We start from the raw sequence: 20,113 nt of genomic DNA on the forward strand, positions 1-20,113 counted from the left end.
TAGCTGTGTCTGTCCCCTTTAGCAGTGTATGTCCCCCTTTAGCAGTGTCTGTCCCCTTTAGCAGTGTCTGTGTCCTTTAGCAGCGTCTGTCCCCTTTAGCAATGTCTGTTCCCTTTAGCAGTGTATGTCCCCCTTTAGCACTGTCTGTCCCCTTTAACAGTGTCCATCCCCTTTAGCAGTGTCTGTCCCCTTTAGCACTGTCTGTCCCCTTTAGCAGCATCAATCCCCCTTTAGCAGTGTCTGTCTCCTTTAGCTGCGTCTTTCCCCTTTAGCCGTGTATGTCCCCCTTTAGAACTGTCTGTCCCCTTTATCAGTGTCCATCCCCTTTAGCAATGTCTGTATGCTTTAGCAGTGTCAACCCCTTTTAGCAGTGTCTGTCCCCTTTAGCAGTGTCTGTCCCCTTTAGCAGTGTCTACACCTTTTAGCAGTGTCTACCCCTTTTAGCAGTGTCCATCCCCTTTAGCAGTGTCCGTCCCCTTTAGCAGTGTCTGTCCCCTTTAGCTGTGTCTGTCCCCTTTAGCAGTGTATGTCCCCCTTTACCACTATCTGTCCCCTTTAGCAGTGTCTATCCCCTTTAGCACTGTCTGTCCCCTTTAGCAACTTGTGTCCCCTTTAGCAGTGTCTATCCCCTTTAGCAGTGTCTGTCCCCTTTAGCAGTGTCCGTCCCCTTTAGCAGCATCTTTCCCCTTTAGCAGCATCTGTCCCCTTTAGCAGTGTCCATCTCCTTTAGCAGTGTTTATCCCCTTTAACAGCAGCCATCCCCATTAGCAATGTCCGTCCCCTTTAGCAGTGTCTGTATTTTAGCAATGTCAATCCCCTTTAGCAGTGTCTATCACATTTTGCGGTATCTGTCCTCTTTAGCAGTGTCTGTCCCTTTTAGCAGTGTCTGTATACTTATGGCAGTGTCAATCCCCTTTAGCAGTGTCTATCCCCTTTAGCAGTGTCCGTCCCTTTTAGCAGCGTCTTTCCCCTTTAGCAGTGTCCGTCCTCTTTAGCCGCAACCATCCCCTTTAGCAGTGTCTATCCCCTTTAGCAGCCTCTTTCCCCTTTAGCAGTGTCTGTCTCCTTTAGCAGTGTCTGTCCCCTTAAGCAGTGTCCATCCCCTTTAGCTGTGTACGTCCCCTTTTACAGTGTCTGTCCCCTTTAGCAGTGTGCATCCCCTTTAGTAGTGTCTGTTCCCTTTAGCAGCATCTTTCCCCTTTAGCAGCGTCTATCCCCTTTGGCAGTCTCTGTCTCCTTTAGCTGTGTCTTTCCCCTTTAGCAGCATCTGTCTCCTTTAAGTGTGTTTGTCCCCTTTAGCACTGTCTGTTCCCTTTAGCATCTCTGTCCCCTTTAGCAGTGTCTATCCCCTTTAGCAGTGTCCATCCCCTTTAGGTGTGTTTGTCCCCTTTAGCATTGTATGTCCCCCTTTATGACTGTCTGTTCCCTTTAGCAGTCTCTGTCCCCTTTAGCAGTGTCTGTCCCCTTTAGCACTGTCTGTCCCCTTTAGCAGCATCTGTCCCTTTAGCAGCGTCTATCCCCTTTAGCAGTCTCTCCCATTTGGTTGTGTCCGTCCCCTTTAGCAGTGTCCATCCCCTTTAGCAGTGTCTGTCCCCTTTAGCAGCATCTTTCCCCTTTAGCAGTGCCTGTCTCCTTTAGCAGTGTCTGTCCCCTTTAACAGTGTACGTCCCCTTTAGCAGTGTCTGTTCCCTTTAGCAGCATCTGTCCCCTTTAGCAGCGTCTATCCCCTTTAGCAATCTCTGTCTCCTTTAGGTGTGTTTGTCCCCTTTAGCAGACTCTGTCCCCTTTAGCAGTGTCTATCCCCTTTAGCAGTGTCCATCCCATTTAGGTGTGTTTGTCCCCTTTAGCATTGTATGTCCCCCTTTATCACTGTCTGTCCCCTTTAGCAGTGTCTGTTCCCTTTAGCAGCGTCTTTCCCCTTTAGCAGTGTCCGACTCCTTTAGCAGTGTCTGTCCCTTTAGCAGAGTCTGTCCCTTTAGCAGCATCTATCCTCTTTAGCAGTCTCTGCCCCCTTTACCTGTGTCTTTCTCCTTCAGCAGCATTTGTCTCCTTTAGCAGTGTCTGTCCCCTTTAGCAGCGTCTGTCCCTTTAGCAGTGTCTATCCCCTTTTGCAGTCTCTGTCCCCTTTGGCTGTGTCTTTCCCCTTTTGCAGCATCTGTCCCCTTTAGCAGCATTTTTCCCCTTTAGCAGTGTCCGTCCCCTTTAACAATATCAATCCCCTTTAGCAGTGTCTGTGCCCCTATAGCAGTGTCTGTGCCCCTGTAGCAGTCTCTGTGCTCCTGTAGCAGTCTCTGTGCCCCTGTAGCAGTGTCTGTGCTCCTGTAGCAGTCTCTGTGCCCCTGTAGCTGTCTCTGTGCCCCTGTAGCAGTGTCTGTGCTCCTGTAGCAGTCTCTGTGCCCCTGCAGCAGTCTCTGTGCCCCTGTAGCAGTGTCTGTGCCCCTGAAGCAGTCTCTGTGCCCCTGTAGCAGTCTCTGTGCCCCTGCAGCAGTCTCTGTGCCCCTGCAACACTCTCTGTGCCGCTGTAGCACTCTCTGTGCCCCTATAGCAGTCTCTGTGCTCCTGTAGCAGTCTCTGTGCCCCTGCAGCAGGCTCTGTGCCCCTATAGCACTCTCTGTGCCCCTGTAGCAGTCTCTGTGTTGCTGTGGCAGTCTCTGTGCCCCTGCAACAGTCTCTGTGTCTCTATAGTAGTCTCTGTGCCCCTATAGTAGTCTCTGTGCCCCTGTAGCAGTCTCTGTGCCCCTGTAGCACTCTCTGTGCCCCTGTAGCAGTCTCTGTGTCCCTATAGTAGTCTCTGTGCCCCTATAGTAGTCTCTGTGCCCCTGTAGCAGTCTCTGTGCCCCTATAGCAGTCTCTGTGCCCCTGTAGCAGTCTCTGTGCCCCTGTAGCAGTCTCTGTGCCCCTATAGCAGTCTCTGTGCCCCTATAGCAGTGTCTGTGCCCCTATAGCAGTCTCTGTGCCCCTGTAGCAGTCTCTGTGCCCCTATAGCAGTCTCTGTGCCCCTGTAGCAGTCTCTGTGCTCCTGTAGCAGTCTCTGTGCCCCTATAGCACTCTCTGTGCTCCTGTAGCAGTCTCTGTGCCCCTATAGCACTCTCTGTGCTCCTGTAGCAGTGTCTGTGCTCCTATAGCAGTGTCTGTGCCCCTGTAGCACTCTCTGTGCCCCTATAGCACTCTCTGTGCCCCTATAGCAGTCTCTGTGCCCCTGTAGCAGTCTCTGTGCTCCTATAGCAGTCTCTGTGCTCCTATAGCAGTCTCTGTGCTCCTATAGCACTCTCTGTGCCCCTGCAACAGTCTCTGTGCCCCTGCAGCAGTCTCTGTGCCCCTATAGCACTCTCTGTGCCCCTGTAGCAGTCTCTGTGCCCCTGTAGCAGTGTCTGTGCTCCTATAGCAGTCTCTGTGTCCCTGTAGCAGTCTCTGTGCCCCTATAGCAGTCTCTGTGCTCCTGTAGCAGTCTCTGTGCACCTGTAGTAGTCTCTGTGCTCCTGTAGCAGTCTCTGTGCCCCTATAGCAGTCTCTGTGCCCCTGTAGCAGTCTCTGTGCCCCTGTAGCAGTCTCTGTGCCCGTATAGCACTCTCTGTGCCCCTATAGCAGTCTCTGTGCTACTGTAGCAGTCTCTGTGCCCCATAGCAGTCTCTGTGCCCCTATAGCAGTCTCTGTGCTCCTGTAGCAGTCTCTGTGCCCCTGTAGCAGTCTCTGTGCCCCTGTAGCAGTGTCTGTGCTCCTATAGCAGTCTCTGTGCTCCTGTAGCAGTCTCTGTGCCCCTATCGCAGTCTCTGTGCCCCTATCGCAGTCTCTGTGCCCCTGTAACAGTCTCTGTGCCCCTGTAGCAGTCTCTGTGCCCCTGTAGCAGTCTCTGTGCTCCTGTAGCAGTCTCTGTGCCCCTGCAACAGTCTCTGTTCCCCTATAGTAGTCTCTGTGCCGCTGTAGCAGTCTCTGTGCTCCTATAGCAGTCTCTGTGCCCCTGCAGCAGTCTCTGTGCCCCTATAACAGTCTCTGTGCTCCTATAGCAGTCTCTGTGCCCCTGTAGCAGTCTCTGTGCCCCTGTAGCAGTCTCTGTGCCCCTGTAGCAGTGTCTGTGCCCCTATAGCAGTCTCTGTGCCCCTGTAGCGGTCTCTGTGCCCCTGTAGCAGTCTTTGTGCACCTATCGCAATCACTGTGCTCCTGTAGCAGTTTCTGTGCCCCTGTAGCAGTCTCTGTGCCCCTATAGCAGTCTCTGTGCCCCTGTAGCAGTCTCTGTGCCCCTATAGCAGTCTCTGTGCCCCTGTAGCAGTCTCTGTGCCCCTGTAGCAGTCTTTGTGCACCTATCGCAATCACTGTGCTCCTGTAGCAGTCTCTGTGCCCCTATAGCAGTCTCTGTGCCCCTGTAGCAGTCTCTGTGCCCCTGTAGCAGTCTTTGTGCACCTATCGCAATCACTATGCTCCTGTAGCAGTCTCTGTGCTCCTATAGCAGTCTCTGTGCCCCTGTAGCAGTCTCTGTGCCCCTGTAGCAGTCTTTGTGCTCCTATAACAGTCTCTGTGCCCCCTGTAGCAGTCTCTGTGCCCCTGTAGCAGTCTTTGTGCCCCTGTGGCAGTCTCTGTGCTCCTATAACAGTCTCTGTGCCCCCTGTAGCAGTCTTTGTGCCCCTATAGCAGTCTCTGTGCCCCTATAGCAGTCTCTGTGCTCCTGTAGCAGTGTCTGTGCCCCTATAGCAGTCTCTGTGCCCCTGTACCAGTCTCTGTGCCCCTGTAGCAGTCTCTGTGCCCCTGTAGCAGTCTCTGTGCCCTTGTAGCAGTCTCTGCCGCTGTAGTACTGTCTGTGCCCCTGGAGCAATCACTGTGCTTCTGTAGCTGTCTCTGTGCTCCTGCAGCATCTCTGTGCCCCTGTAGTAGCCTCTGTGCCCCTATAGCACTCTCTGTGCCCATGTAGCACTCTCTGTGCCCCTATAGCACTCTCTGTGCCCCCTATAGCAGTCTCTGTGCCCCTATAGCACTCTCTGTGCCCCTATAGCAGTGTCTGTGCTCCTGTCACAGTGTCTGTGTTCCTGTGTTCCTGTAGCAGCAGAGCAATGACAGTGTTTGTGTGTTTCTCTCGTAGGCTGCTACAAGATCACAACCGTGTTCAGCCATGCTCAGACGGTGGTGCTATGTGTCGGTTGCTCCACGGTTCTGTGCCAGCCCACTGGTGGCAAGGCCCGCCTGACTGAAGGTAAATGTGGAATCTGACCAACACGATGCTTTAAACATTGAAGCTCTCCCCGTTGTGTGAGGGAGGGCCATCTCAGGTTCTCCTGGTAACAATAGGCATTTATATAGTGCCTTTAATGCAGCATAATCTCCCAAATGGCTTCACCAGATCATAAATGAGGAAATGTTGGGTACCCAATCATGTAATCTGATGGTAAAGGAATGGTGTGTTGAGAGGTCTGAAAGGAGGAGAGAGAGGTAGCCAGGTGGAATACTTTTGGGAGGGAGTTGCAGAGATACAGGCGAATGCACCGACAACAGACTAATTAAAATCTCAGACAGGCCCAATGTTGGAGAATTGTAGAGATCTTGGAAGGGAGATGTTTTCCTGGGCACTCACTCTCTCCTAACACAGCTTACATTTTGGTGATCCAAGAAGAGTTTCCAAGATTTTTCTCCCAATTTTCCATTTATTTAGCAATGTGTAAGTCAGTTGGTATGTGTGTATTTCGATACAGGTTTAACCTGGTGTGGGTCAGGCTGGACAGACAAGGGGTCTGTACCGATCTGTTATTGTTCCCATGTTAACTCCACACATTGTAATGCCCAGAGAGAAATGTTGCTAATATTACAAGACTCTGCCCATAACCGATCTGAGCAATGAAGGTCTCTTTCCCTCCCTAACAGTACTGTGGGGAGAAACACGGGTCCACCACCTTCTCAAGGCCTTGTCAGAGGAACACGGGTCCCGAAAATGATTTTTAAAAAATTAGATTACTTAAAGGGGAGAAGCAGGTTGTTCCTTCATTTTCAGTTTCCCTTTTTGTTAATGACACCAACAGTAACACACTGTGCCTCACCGATTCCTACTCTTGCCTGTGTCACCATGCTGACCCGGTCTCTATGTCCCTGTGCTGACCCGGTCTCTGTGACCCCGTGCTGACCCGGTCTCTGTGTCACCGTGCTGACCCAGTCTCTGTGTCCCCGTGCTGACCCGGTCTCTGTGACCCCATGCTGACCCGGTCTCTGTGTCCCCGTGCTGACCCGGTCTCTGTGACCCCGTGCTGACCCGGTCTCTGTGTCACCGTGCTGACCCAGTCTCTGTGTCCCCGTGCTGACCCGGTCTCTGTGACCCCATGCTGACCCAGTCTCTGTGTCCCCGTGCTGACCCGGTCTCTGTGACCCCGTGCTGACCCGGTCTCTGTGTCCCCGTGCTGACCCGGTCTCTGTGCCCCCGTGCTGACCCGGTCTCTGTGACCCCGTGCTGACCCGGTCTCTGTGTCACCGTGCTGACCCAGTCTCTGTGTCCCCGTGCTGACCCGGTCTCTGTGACCCCATGCTGACCCGGTCTCTGTGTCACCGTGCTGACCCAGTCTCTGTGTCCCCATGCTGACCCGGTCTCCGTGACCCCGTGTTGACCTGGTCTCTATGTCCCCGTGCTGACCCGGTCTCCGTGTCCCTGTGCTGACCCAGTCTCCATGACCCCGTGCTAACCTGGTCTCTGTGACCCCGTGCTGACCTAGTCTCCGTGTCCCCATGCTGACCCGGTCTCTGTGACCCCATGCTGACCTGGTCTCTGTGACCCCATGCTGACCTGGTCTCCGTGACCCCGTGCTGACCCAGTCTATGTGACCCCGTGCTGACCCGGTCACCGTGACGCTGTGCTGACCCAGACTCTGTGTCTCCGTGTTGACCTGGTCTCTGTGTCCCCTTGCTGACCCGGACTCTGTGTCTCCGTGTTGACCTGGTCTCTGTGACCCCGTGCTGACCCAGTCTCTGTGTCCCCGTGCTGACCTGGATGCTGTGTCCCCGTGCTGACCCGGCCTCTGTGTCCCCGTGCTGACCTGGTCTCTGTGACCCCGTGCTGACCTGGTCGCTGTGTCCCCGTGCTGACCCGGTCTCTGTGACCCCGTGCTGACCCGGTCGCTGTTTCCCCTGTTGACCTGGTCTCTGTGACCCCGTGCCTGACCTGGTCTCCGTGTCCTCATGCTGACCAGGTCTATATGACCACGTGCTGACCTGGTCACCATGACCCTGTGCTGACCCGGTCTCTGTGTTCCCGTGTTGACCCGGTCTCTGTGTCCCCATGCTGACCCGGTCACCGTGACCCTGTGCTGACCCGGTCTCTGTGATCTCAAGCTGACCCAGTCTCTGTGTCCCCGTGCTGACCCGGTCACCGTGACCCCGTGCTGACCCAGTCTCCATGTCCCTGTGCTGACCCGGTCTCTGTGTCCCCGTGCTGATCCGGTCTCGTGTGTCCCCTTGTTGACCTGGTCTCTGTGACCCCATGCTGACCTGGTCTCTGTGTCCCCATGCTGACCCGGTCTATGTGACCTCGTGCTGACCCGGTCACCATGACCCTGTGCTGACCCGGTCTCTGTGTCCCCGTGCTGACCCGGTCACCGTGACCTTGTGCTGACCTGGTCACTGTGTCCCCATGTTGACCTGGTCACCGTGACCCAGTGATGACCCGGTCTCTGTGTCCCCATGCTGACCTGGTCTTGTGTGTCCCTGTGCTGATCCGGTCTCTGTGACCCCGTGCTGACCTGGTCACCGTGACTCCATGCTGATCCGGTCTCCGTGACCCCGTGCTGACCTGGTCTCCGTGACCCCATGCTGACCCGGTCTCTGTGTCCCCGTGCTGACTTGGTCTCTGTGACTCTGTGCCAAACTAGTCTCTGTGTCCCCGTGCTGACCCGGTCAATGTGACCCCATGCTGACCTGGTCTCTGTGTCCCTGTGCTGACCCGGTCTCTGTGTCCCCGTGCTGACCTGGTCTCTGTGTCCCCGTGCTGACCTGGTCTCTGTGTCCCTGTGCTGACCCGGTCTCTGTGTCCCCGTGCTGACCCGGTCTCTGTGTCCCCGTGCTGACCTGGTCTCTGTGACCCCATGCTGACCTGGTCTCTGTGACCCCGTGTTGACCCAGTCTCCATGTCCTCGTGCAGACCCGGTCTCTGTGTCCCTGTGCAGACCCGGTCTCTGTGTCCCTGTGCTGACCCGGTCTCTGTGTCCCCGTGCTGACCCGGTCTCTGTGTCCCCGTGCTGACCCGGTCTCTGTGTCCCCGTGCTGACCCGGTCTATGTGACCCCGTGCTGACCCAGTTGTTGTGTCACCATGCTGACCCGGTCTCTGTGTCCCCGTGCTGACCCGGTCTCTGTGTCCCCGTGCTGACCTGGTCTCTGTGACCCCGTGCTGACCTGGTCTCTGTGTCCCCGTGCTGACCCGGTCTATGTGACCCCATGCTGACCTGGTCTCTGTGTCCTTGTGCTGACCCGGTCACCGTGACCCTCTTCTGACCCGGTCTCTGTGTCCCCGTGCTGACCCGGTTTATGTGACCTCGTGCTGACCCGGTCACCATGACCCTGTGCTGACCCGGTCTCTGTGTTCCCATGTTGACCTGGTCTCTCTGTCCCCGTGCTGACCTGGTCACCGTGACCCTGTGTTGACCCGGTCCCTGTGTTCCCGAGTTAACCCAGTCTCTGTGTCCCCGTGCTGACCCGGTCACCGTGACCCCGTGCTGACCTGGTCTCTGTGTCCCCGTGCTGACCCGGTCTCATGTGTCCCCATGCTGTCCTAGTCTCCATGTCCCCGTGCTGACCCAGTCTATGTGACCCATGCTGACCCGATCACCGTGATCCTGTGCTGACCCGGTCACCGTGACCCAATGCTGACCTGGTCTCTGTGTCCCAATTCTGACCTGGTCACCGTGACTCCGTGCTGACCCGGTCTCCGTGACCCCGTGCTGACCCAGTCTCTGTGTCCCCGTGCTGACCCGGTCTCTGTGACCCCATGCTGACCCGGTCTCTGTGTCCCCGTGCTGACCCGGTCTCTGTGACCCCGTGCTGACCCGGTCTCTGTGTCACCGTGCTGACCCAGTCTCTGTGTCCCCGTGCTGACCCGGTCTCTGTGACCCCATGCTGACCCAGTCTCTGTGTCCCCGTGCTGACCCGGTCTCTGTGACCCCGTGCTGACCCGGTCTCTGTGTCCCCGTGCTGACCCGGTCTCTGTGCCCCCGTGCTGACCCGGTCTCTGTGACCCCGTGCTGACCCGGTCTCTGTGTCACCGTGCTGACCCAGTCTCTGTGTCCCCGTGCTGACCCGGTCTCTGTGACCCCATGCTGACCCGGTCTCTGTGTCACCGTGCTGACCCAGTCTCTGTGTCCCCATGCTGACCCGGTCTCCGTGACCCCGTGTTGACCTGGTCTCTATGTCCCCGTGCTGACCCGGTCTCCGTGTCCCTGTGCTGACCCAGTCTCCATGACCCCGTGCTAACCTGGTCTCTGTGACCCCATGCTGACCTAGTCTCCGTGTCCCCATGCTGACCCGGTCTCTGTGACCCCATGCTGACCTGGTCTCTGTGACCCCATGCTGACCTGGTCTCCGTGACCCCGTGCTGACCCAGTCTATGTGACCCCGTGCTGACCCGGTCACCGTGACGCTGTGCTGACCCAGACTCTGTGTCTCCGTGTTGACCTGGTCTCTGTGTCCCCTTGCTGACCCGGACTCTGTGTCTCCGTGTTGACCTGGTCTCTGTGACCCCGTGCTGACCCAGTCTCTGTGTCCCCGTGCTGACCTGGATGCTGTGTCCCCGTGCTGACCCGGCCTCTGTGTCCCCGTGCTGACCTGGTCTCTGTGACCCCGTGCTGACCTGGTCGCTGTGTCCCCGTGCTGACCCGGTCTCTGTGACCCCGTGCTGACCCGGTCGCTGTTTCCCCTGTTGACCTGGTCTCTGTGACCCCGTGCCTGACCTGGTCTCCGTGTCCTCATGCTGACCAGGTCTATATGACCACGTGCTGACCTGGTCACCATGACCCTGTGCTGACCCGGTCTCTGTGTTCCCGTGTTGACCCGGTCTCTGTGTCCCCATGCTGACCCGGTCACCGTGACCCTGTGCTGACCCGGTCTCTGTGATCTCAAGCTGACCCAGTCTCTGTGTCCCCGTGCTGACCCGGTCACCGTGACCCCGTGCTGACCCAGTCTCCATGTCCCTGTGCTGACCCGGTCTCTGTGTCCCCGTGCTGATCCGGTCTCGTGTGTCCCCTTGTTGACCTGGTCTCTGTGACCCCATGCTGACCTGGTCTCTGTGTCCCCATGCTGACCCGGTCTATGTGACCTCGTGCTGACCCGGTCACCATGACCCTGTGCTGACCCGGTCTCTGTGTCCCCGTGCTGACCCGGTCACCGTGACCTTGTGCTGACCTGGTCACTGTGTCCCCATGTTGACCTGGTCACCGTGACCCAGTGATGACCCGGTCTCTGTGTCCCCGTGCTGATCCGGTCTCGTGTGTCCCCTTGTTGACCTGGTCTCTGTGACCCCGTGCTGACCTGGTCTCTGTGTCCCCATGCTGACCCGGTCTATGTGACCTCGTGCTGACCCGGTCACCATGACCCTGTGCTGACCCGGTCTCTGTGTCCCCGTGCTGACCCGGTCACCGTGACCTTGTGCTGACCTGGTCACTGTGTCCCCATGTTGACCTGGTCACCGTGACCCAGTGATGACCCGGTCTCTGTGTCCCCATGCTGACCTGGTCTTGTGTGTCCCTGTGCTGATCCGGTCTCTGTGACCCCGTGCTGACCTGGTCACCGTGACTCCATGCTGATCCGGTCTCCGTGACCCCGTGCTGACCTGGTCTCCGTGACCCCATGCTGACCCGGTCTCTGTGTCCCCGTGCTGACTTGGTCTCTGTGACTCTGTGCCAAACTAGTCTCTGTGTCCCCGTGCTGACCCGGTCAATGTGACCCCATGCTGACCTGGTCTCTGTGTCCCTGTGCTGACCCGGTCTCTGTGTCCCCGTGCTGACCTGGTCTCTGTGTCCCCGTGCTGACCTGGTCTCTGTGTCCCTGTGCTGACCCGGTCTCTGTGTCCCCGTGCTGACCCGGTCTCTGTGTCCCCGTGCTGACCTGGTCTCTGTGACCCCATGCTGACCTGGTCTCTGTGACCCCGTGTTGACCCAGTCTCCATGTCCTCGTGCAGACCCGGTCTCTGTGTCCCTGTGCAGACCCGGTCTCTGTGTCCCTGTGCTGACCCGGTCTCTGTGTCCCCGTGCTGACCCGGTCTCTGTGTCCCCGTGCTGACCCGGTCTCTGTGTCCCCGTGCTGACCCGGTCTATGTGACCCCGTGCTGACCCAGTTGTTGTGTCACCATGCTGACCCGGTCTCTGTGTCCCCGTGCTGACCCGGTCTCTGTGTCCCCGTGCTGACCTGGTCTCTGTGACCCCGTGCTGACCTGGTCTCTGTGTCCCCGTGCTGACCCGGTCTATGTGACCCCATGCTGACCTGGTCTCTGTGTCCTTGTGCTGACCCGGTCACCGTGACCCTCTTCTGACCCGGTCTCTGTGTCCCCGTGCTGACCCGGTTTATGTGACCTCGTGCTGACCCGGTCACCATGACCCTGTGCTGACCCGGTCTCTGTGTTCCCATGTTGACCTGGTCTCTCTGTCCCCGTGCTGACCTGGTCACCGTGACCCTGTGTTGACCCGGTCCCTGTGTTCCCGAGTTAACCCAGTCTCTGTGTCCCCGTGCTGACCCGGTCACCGTGACCCCGTGCTGACCTGGTCTCTGTGTCCCCGTGCTGACCCGGTCTCATGTGTCCCCATGCTGTCCTAGTCTCCATGTCCCCGTGCTGACCCAGTCTATGTGACCCATGCTGACCCGATCACCGTGATCCTGTGCTGACCCGGTCACCGTGACCCAATGCTGACCTGGTCTCTGTGTCCCAATTCTGACCTGGTCACCGTGACTCCGTGCTGACCCGGTCTCCGTGACCCCGTGCTGACCCAGTCTCTGTGTCCCCGTGCTGACCCGGTCTCTGTGACCCCATGCTGACCCGGTCTCTGTGTCCCCGTGCTGACCCGGTCTCTGTGACCCCGTGCTGACCCGGTCTCTGTGTCACCGTGCTGACCCAGTCTCTGTGTCCCCGTGCTGACCCGGTCTCTGTGACCCCATGCTGACCCAGTCTCTGTGTCCCCGTGCTGACCCGGTCTCTGTGACCCCGTGCTGACCCGGTCTCTGTGTCCCCGTGCTGACCCGGTCTCTGTGCCCCCGTGCTGACCCGGTCTCTGTGACCCCGTGCTGACCCGGTCTCTGTGTCACCGTGCTGACCCAGTCTCTGTGTCCCCGTGCTGACCCGGTCTCTGTGACCCCATGCTGACCCGGTCTCTGTGTCACCGTGCTGACCCAGTCTCTGTGTCCCCATGCTGACCCGGTCTCCGTGACCCCGTGTTGACCTGGTCTCTATGTCCCCGTGCTGACCCGGTCTCCGTGTCCCTGTGCTGACCCAGTCTCCATGACCCCGTGCTAACCTGGTCTCTGTGACCCCATGCTGACCTAGTCTCCGTGTCCCCATGCTGACCCGGTCTCTGTGACCCCATGCTGACCTGGTCTCTGTGACCCCATGCTGACCTGGTCTCCGTGACCCCGTGCTGACCCAGTCTATGTGACCCCGTGCTGACCCGGTCACCGTGACGCTGTGCTGACCCAGACTCTGTGTCTCCGTGTTGACCTGGTCTCTGTGTCCCCTTGCTGACCCGGACTCTGTGTCTCCGTGTTGACCTGGTCTCTGTGACCCCGTGCTGACCCAGTCTCTGTGTCCCCGTGCTGACCTGGATGCTGTGTCCCCGTGCTGACCCGGCCTCTGTGTCCCCGTGCTGACCTGGTCTCTGTGACCCCGTGCTGACCTGGTCGCTGTGTCCCCGTGCTGACCCGGTCTCTGTGACCCTGTGCTGACCCGGTCGCTGTTTCCCCTGTTGACCTGGTCTCTGTGACCCCGTGCCTGACCTGGTCTCCGTGTCCTCATGCTGACCAGGTCTATATGACCACGTGCTGACCTGGTCACCATGACCCTGTGCTGACCCGGTCTCTGTGTTCCCGTGTTGACCCGGTCTCTGTGTCCCCATGCTGACCCGGTCACCGTGACCCTGTGCTGACCCGGTCTCTGTGATCTCAAGCTGACCCAGTCTCTGTGTCCCCGTGCTGACCCGGTCACCGTGACCCCGTGCTGACCCAGTCTCCATGTCCCTGTGCTGACCCGGTCTCTGTGTCCCCGTGCTGATCCGGTCTCGTGTGTCCCCTTGTTGACCTGGTCTCTGTGACCCCATGCTGACCTGGTCTCTGTGTCCCCATGCTGACCCGGTCTATGTGACCTCGTGCTGACCCGGTCACCATGACCCTGTGCTGACCCGGTCTCTGTGTCCCCGTGCTGACCCGGTCACCGTGACCTTGTGCTGACCTGGTCACTGTGTCCCCATGTTGACCTGGTCACCGTGACCCAGTGATGACCCGGTCTCTGTGTCCCCGTGCTGATCCGGTCTCGTGTGTCCCCTTGTTGACCTGGTCTCTGTGACCCCGTGCTGACCTGGTCTCTGTGTCCCCATGCTGACCCGGTCTATGTGACCTCGTGCTGACCCGGTCACCATGACCCTGTGCTGACCCGGTCTCTGTGTCCCCGTGCTGACCCGGTCACCGTGACCTTGTGCTGACCTGGTCACTGTGTCCCCATGTTGACCTGGTCACCGTGACCCAGTGATGACCCGGTCTCTGTGTCCCCATGCTGACCTGGTCTTGTGTGTCCCTGTGCTGATCCGGTCTCTGTGACCCCGTGCTGACCTGGTCACCGTGACTCCATGCTGATCCGGTCTCCGTGACCCCGTGCTGACCTGGTCTCCGTGACCCCATGCTGACCCGGTCTCTGTGTCCCCGTGCTGACTTGGTCTCTGTGACTCTGTGCCAAACTAGTCTCTGTGTCCCCGTGCTGACCCGGTCAATGTGACCCCATGCTGACCTGGTCTCTGTGTCCCTGTGCTGACCCGGTCTCTGTGTCCCCGTGCTGACCTGGTCTCTGTGTCCCTGTGCTGACTTGGTCTCTGTGACTCTGTGCCAAACTAGTCTCTGTGTCCCCGTGCTGACCCGGTCAATGTGACCCCATGCTGACCTGGTCTCTGTGTCCCCGTGCTGACCTGGTCTCTGTGTCCCCGTGCTGACCTGGTCTCTGTGTCCCTGTGCTGACCCGGTCTCTGTGTCCCCGTGCTGACCCGGTCTCTGTGTCCCCGTGCTGACCTGGTCTCTGTGACCCCATGCTGACCTGGTCTCTGTGACCCCGTGTTGACCCAGTCTCCATGTCCTCGTGCAGACCCGGTCTCTGTGTCCCTGTGCAGACCCGGTCTCTGTGTCCCTGTGCTGACCCGGTCTCTGTGTCCCCGTGCTGACCCGGTCTCTGTGTCCCCGTGCTGACCCGGTCTCTGTGTCCCCGTGCTGACCCGGTCTATGTGACCCCGTGCTGACCCAGTTGTTGTGTCACCATGCTGACCCGGTCTCTGTGTCCCCGTGCTGACCCGGTCTCTGTGTCCCCGTGCTGACCTGGTCTCTGTGACCCCGTGCTGACCTGGTCTCTGTGTCCCCGTGCTGACCCGGTCTATGTGACCCCATGCTGACCTGGTCTCTGTGTCCTTGTGCTGACCCGGTCACCGTGACCCTCTTCTGACCCGGTCTCTGTGTCCCCGTGCTGACCCGGTTTATGTGACCTCGTGCTGACCCGGTCACCATGACCCTGTGCTGACCCGGTCTCTGTGTTCCCATGTTGACCTGGTCTCTCTGTCCCCGTGCTGACCTGGTCACCGTGACCCTGTGTTGACCCGGTCCCTGTGTTCCCGAGTTAACCCAGTCTCTGTGTCCCCGTGCTGACCCGGTCACCGTGACCCCGTGCTGACCTGGTCTCTGTGTCCCCGTGCTGACCCGGTCTCATGTGTCCCCATGCTGTCCTAGTCTCCATGTCCCCGTGCTGACCCAGTCTATGTGACCCATGCTGACCCGATCACCGTGATCCTGTGCTGACCCGGTCACCGTGACCCAATGCTGACCTGGTCTCTGTGTCCCAATTCTGACCTGGTCACCGTGACTCCGTGCTGACCCGGTCTCCGTGACCCCGTGCTGACCCAGTCTCCATGTCCCCGTGCTGACCTGGTCTCCGTGACCCCGTGCTGACCCGGTCTCCGTGACCCCGTGCAGACCCGGTCTCTGTGACCCTGTGCAGACCCGGTCTCTATGTCCCCGTGCTGACCCGGTCTCTGTGTCCCCGTGCTGACCCGGTCTCTGTGTCCCCGTGCTGACCCAGTCTCCGTGACCCCGTGCAGACCCGGTCTCTGTGACCCCGACCAGACCCGGTTTCTGTGACCCCGTGCAGACCTGGTCTCTGTGACCCCGACCAGACCCGGTCTCTGTGACCCCGACCAGACCCGGTCTCTGTGACCCTGTGCTGACCCGGTCTCCGTGACCCCGTGCAGACCTGGTCTCTATGTCCCCGTGCTGACCCGGTCTCTGTGACCCCGACCAGACCCGGTCTCTGTGACCCTGTGCTGACCCAGTCTCCGTGACCCCGTGCAGACCCGGTCTCTGTGACCCCGACCAGACCCGGTCTCTGTGACCCTGTGCTGACCCGGTCTCTGTGACCCTGTGCTGACCCGGTCTCCGTGACCCCGTGCTGACCCGGTCTCTATGTCCCCGTGCTGACCCGGTCTCTGTGACCCCGTGCTGACCCGGTCTCTGTGTCCCCGTGCTGACCCAGTCTCAGTATTTCTGTGCTGACCCGGTTTCCCTGACCCTGTGCTGACCCGGTCTCTGTGACCCTGTGCTGACCCAGTCTCTGTGACCCTGTATTGACCCAGTCTCAGTGCCTCTGTGCTGGTCCGGTCTCCATGACCCCGTGCCTATGATTTGCCTATGTTCTAAAGAAAAACGTCCTTGCTTGTCCAACCTCTCCCTGTAACTCAGACCATTGAGTCCTGGCAACATCCTTGTAAATGTCTTCTGCACTTTTTCCAGTTTAATAACATCCTTCCTACAACAAGTTGACCAAACCTGAACACAATACCCCAAGTGTGGCCTTACCAATGTCCTGTATAACTGCAACATAACTTCTATACTCAATACCCTGACTGGTGAAGGCCAGCGTGCCAAAAGCCTTCTTAACTGCCTTGTCCACCTGTGACCCCACTTTCAGAGAACTGTGAACCTGAACTCCAAGATCCCTCTGTTTCACTATATTCCTTAAGGCCCTACCATTCACCATGAAACTCCTACCTTGTTTAGGCTTTCCGAAATGCAAGACTTCACACTTATCTATTAAACTCCATTTGCCATTTCTTGGCCCACTCCCCCAGTTGATCAAGGTCCTGCTGCAATTTCTGATAACCTTCCTCACTGTCCATGACACCACCTATTTTAGTGCCATCAGCAAACTTACTAATCATGCCTTCTTCATTCTCATCCAAATCATGGATATAGATAACAAACAGCAATGGGCCCAGCACCAACCCCTGAGGGACACCATTAGTCACAGGCCTCCAGTCCAACAGCATCCTTCCACTATTACCCTCTGCTTCCTAGCATTGAGCCAATTATGTATCCAATTTGCCAGCTCACCCTGGATTCTGTGCAATCTAACCTTCGAGAGTAGCCTACAATGTGGAACCTTATCAAAGGCCTCACTGAAATCCATATAGACTATGTCTACCAGCCTGTCCGCGTCAACCTTCCTGGTCACGTCATCAAAGAACTATAACACATTTGTGAGGCATGATTTCCCACTCACAAAGCCACGCTGACTGCTCCTAATCAAACCCTGTCTTTCCAAATGCATGTATATCTTATCTCAGAATCTTCTCAAGTAACTTACCCACCACAGATGTTAAGCTTACTGGTCTGTTGTTCCCAGGCTTTTCCTTGTTGGCCTTCTTGAATAATGGCACAACATTCGCTACCCTCCAGTCTTCTGGGACCTCACCCGTGACTAATGCAAATGCAAAAACATCATCCAGGGCCCCCGCAATTTCTCCTCTAGGCACATGAAGTTTTCTTGGATATACCTGGTCCGGACCAGGAGACTTATCCACCTTCATGCATTCTAATACATTCTAATACACTTCTTCTACTATGATATGGACTGACCCCAAGACATCACCACTAAGTTTCCCAAGTTCCCAAGTCTTCATGTCTTGCTCCACGGTAAACACAGAGGAGAGATGTTCATTGAGAACCTCACCCATCGCCTGCGGTTCTACACACATATATGTCCAGTTTAATCCTTAAGGGGTCTTATTCTCTCTCGTTATTCTATCTCCTTTAATATCCTGAAAGTCCCTGTTTGGATTCACCTGAATCTTCTCAGCTAAGACTACCTCGTGCCCCCTTTTTGCCCTCCTGATTTCCTACTTCAGTAAACTCCTGTATTCCCTGTATAACTCCAGGGATTCCCTTTAATCCCAGCTGCCTGTACCTGAGACGTGCCTCCTTTTTCAGGTCAAAATGTCAATATCTCTTGTCATCCAGAGTTCCCTGTTCCTGCCAACCTTGCCCTTCACCTTCACAGGAACATATAGACCTCGACAGAGATCACAACAGTTACATAGAAATTTACAGCACAGAAGCAGGCCATTCAGCCCAACCAGTGGTGCGCTAGTATTTTGTCACCATTCTGCTTTCTGTTTTGTCTAGGCTGTTCCTTCCGGAGAAAGCAACACTGAGTGACGTGTGCGGGAGGACAGTCTGGGCAACGTGACTGTACCGATGATCAATGACCTTCACCAGGATATGGGGCTATTATTTCATTGATTGCAATGAATGTGATTGTACATTGCAGTTGGCTAAAATGGGCATTTATAGTTTTTCACTGTTTATTGTCCACAGCATCTAACTAATAAAATGAGAACTGTGTTAATGATCCAATCCATGAGGTGCATATCATTGCGACTGTGCAACGTTCTTACGTTTTTTTGGGATATCTGAATGGGAGTAGGCCATTCAGCCCCTCGGGCCTTCTCTGCTATTGCAGACCACAGCTGACCCATCTACTTCACCATACCCTTAAATCTCATTTGTATCTAGAAATCAATGGCTCTGTCTTGACCAGACTCAGTGACAGAGCTTCCACAGCCTCTGAGCTAGAGAAATTATGGAGATTCAACACCTTCTGAATGAAGAAGTTCCTCCTCATCTCAGTCCTAAATGGCCAACCAACTTACCCTAAGACTGTATCCCCTGGTTCAAGACCCACCACAGCCAAGGGGTCCATCCTTTCTTGAGCGACTGAAATTTGAGTGATGATTTTTCTTTTTTCCCTATTCATTCTAGGGACATTGACAGCACTGGCAAAACTGGTATTTACTGCCCATCCTTTTGTCGCAGTTTAAGAGTCATGGCATTCAGTCACATTGGCACTAAAGGGTCCACGTATCAGTGAACCCATTTTGTTATGGACCAGGCCAGCCCCCCTCAAAACATTTCAGAAAAGTAGCCCGGATCCTAACCTTGCTAGTTGTTTTAAGCAGGTGTATAGTGGATATTCCAGGAGCGATGCAGCTGGTCAAACCAATTTGTTTCAAACAAAACAGAATTTATTTACAAGATTACCAAGTGAAGCACAGACAAAAGAGAACAGAATACAGAATAACCTATCCTATCCGAAAACCCAACAGATCATCCCAACTTAATGATGCTGTTCCAAATTCTTGCAGCAATCCACATGAGCACCTCTTGGCACCGAAGGTAAAAATCAAAAACACAGGGTCTTACAGGAGAGATGTCAGAGAGAGGGAGGGTCAGCATGGACCTGCTTCTTTGGGTCCAGTAGCTTTAAAACTGACTGACTGTGTTCATGAACAGCCAAACCAAACCAGAGAGAAGCTGAGCTGGGAGAACTGGCCACTCCCCTTTCATTGTACAAGTGTTTTTTTTAAACTTGAAAGCCTTTTCCCTGAGGCAGTATCAGGGAAACTGTGTAAACAAACTGGCCTGAAAATCCATCCAAGCCCAGACCTTTCAGAACCAGTGTTTTTACGACCTCCTGAAAAAAAAATCTAAGGACAACATAATCTTGTTAAAGGAGCAGCTTTGTCACAAATTAGATTTCCACAGCACACCGAAAACTCCCCGAGCGCAATCTTTAGCTGCAGTCACATTTTCAATGGGGATTTGAACCTCCTGGATTATTTATGATATACTATTTGGCTACTTTCGACAAGATCTCCAGTAGGGTACTTTTCAGGTTACATTGGGATAAAGCCTGTGTTTACAAGAGAATGATGTAAAATGTGGCCTAGTCACAGAGTCATACAGCACGGAAACAGACCCTTTCGGTCCAACCAGTCCATGTCAAACATAATCCCAAACTAAATTAGTCCCACCTGCCTAGTCCTGGCCCATATCCCTCCAAATGTTTCTCATTCATAAACGTATCAAAATGTCTTTTAAATGTTATAACTGTACCTGCATCCATCACTTCCTCTGGCCTTTCTAAAGCATTTGTTTAAGTGGGAAATAAACTCCCTGGGCACATGAATAGATGGGAGGGACACAGCTGACTAAATTCACAGGAGTGAGCAAGCAGAATGGCTCAGTGGTTAACACTGCTGCCTCACGGCGCTAGGGACCTGGGCTCAATTCCCGCCTCAGGCAACTGTCTGTGTGGAGTTTGCACATTCTCCCCGTGTCTGCGTGGGTTTCCTCCCACAGTCCAAAGATGTGCAGGTTAGGGTGAATTGGCTAAATTGCTTCATGGGTGTCAGGGTGGGTTACTCTTCAGACAGTCGGTGTGGACTTTTTGGGCCGAAGGGCTTGATTCTACACTGTAGGGATTCTATGATTCAGAAGGTTAAAAGGCTGAATTGTCTCCCTCTGTGCTGTAATGGTTTAAAAACAAGTCTTTGATGGAATGTGGGTGTTGCTATCTAAGTCAAGATTTATTGCTTATCCCTAATTGTCCTTATGGTGATGGTGAGCTACCTTCTTGAACCACTGTAGTCCATGTCATAGAGTCATACAGAATGGAAACAGACCCTTCGGTCCAACTAGTCCATGCTGAGCATAATCCGAAATCAACTAGTCCCACCTGCCTGCTGCTGGCCCATATCCCTCCAAAACTTTACTATTCATTCACTTATCCAAATATCTTTAAACATTGTAACT

General features: G+C 55.7%; 1 protein-coding gene across 1 annotated transcript in view; it reads left to right on the plus strand.

Moving 5' to 3' along the window:
* The window catches only part of LOC140458474 (small ribosomal subunit protein eS27-like), a 49,491-nt gene extending 31,616 nt beyond the window's left edge, over positions 1–17,875 (plus strand). The window contains exons 3-4 of the mRNA XM_072553101.1: positions 5,072–5,182; positions 17,645–17,875. Coding sequence (XP_072409202.1) covers positions 5,072–5,182; positions 17,645–17,673 — 140 coding nt within the window. The 3' untranslated portion in view covers positions 17,674–17,875. The remainder of the gene's footprint in view (positions 1–5,071; positions 5,183–17,644) is intronic.
* Positions 17,876–20,113: the final 2,238 nt, after the last annotated feature.

The sequence above is a fragment of the Chiloscyllium punctatum genome, chromosome 33 (genome assembly GCF_047496795.1).
Source record: "Chiloscyllium punctatum isolate Juve2018m chromosome 33, sChiPun1.3, whole genome shotgun sequence".
NCBI classification, from domain to species: Eukaryota; Metazoa; Chordata; class Chondrichthyes; order Orectolobiformes; family Hemiscylliidae; genus Chiloscyllium; species Chiloscyllium punctatum.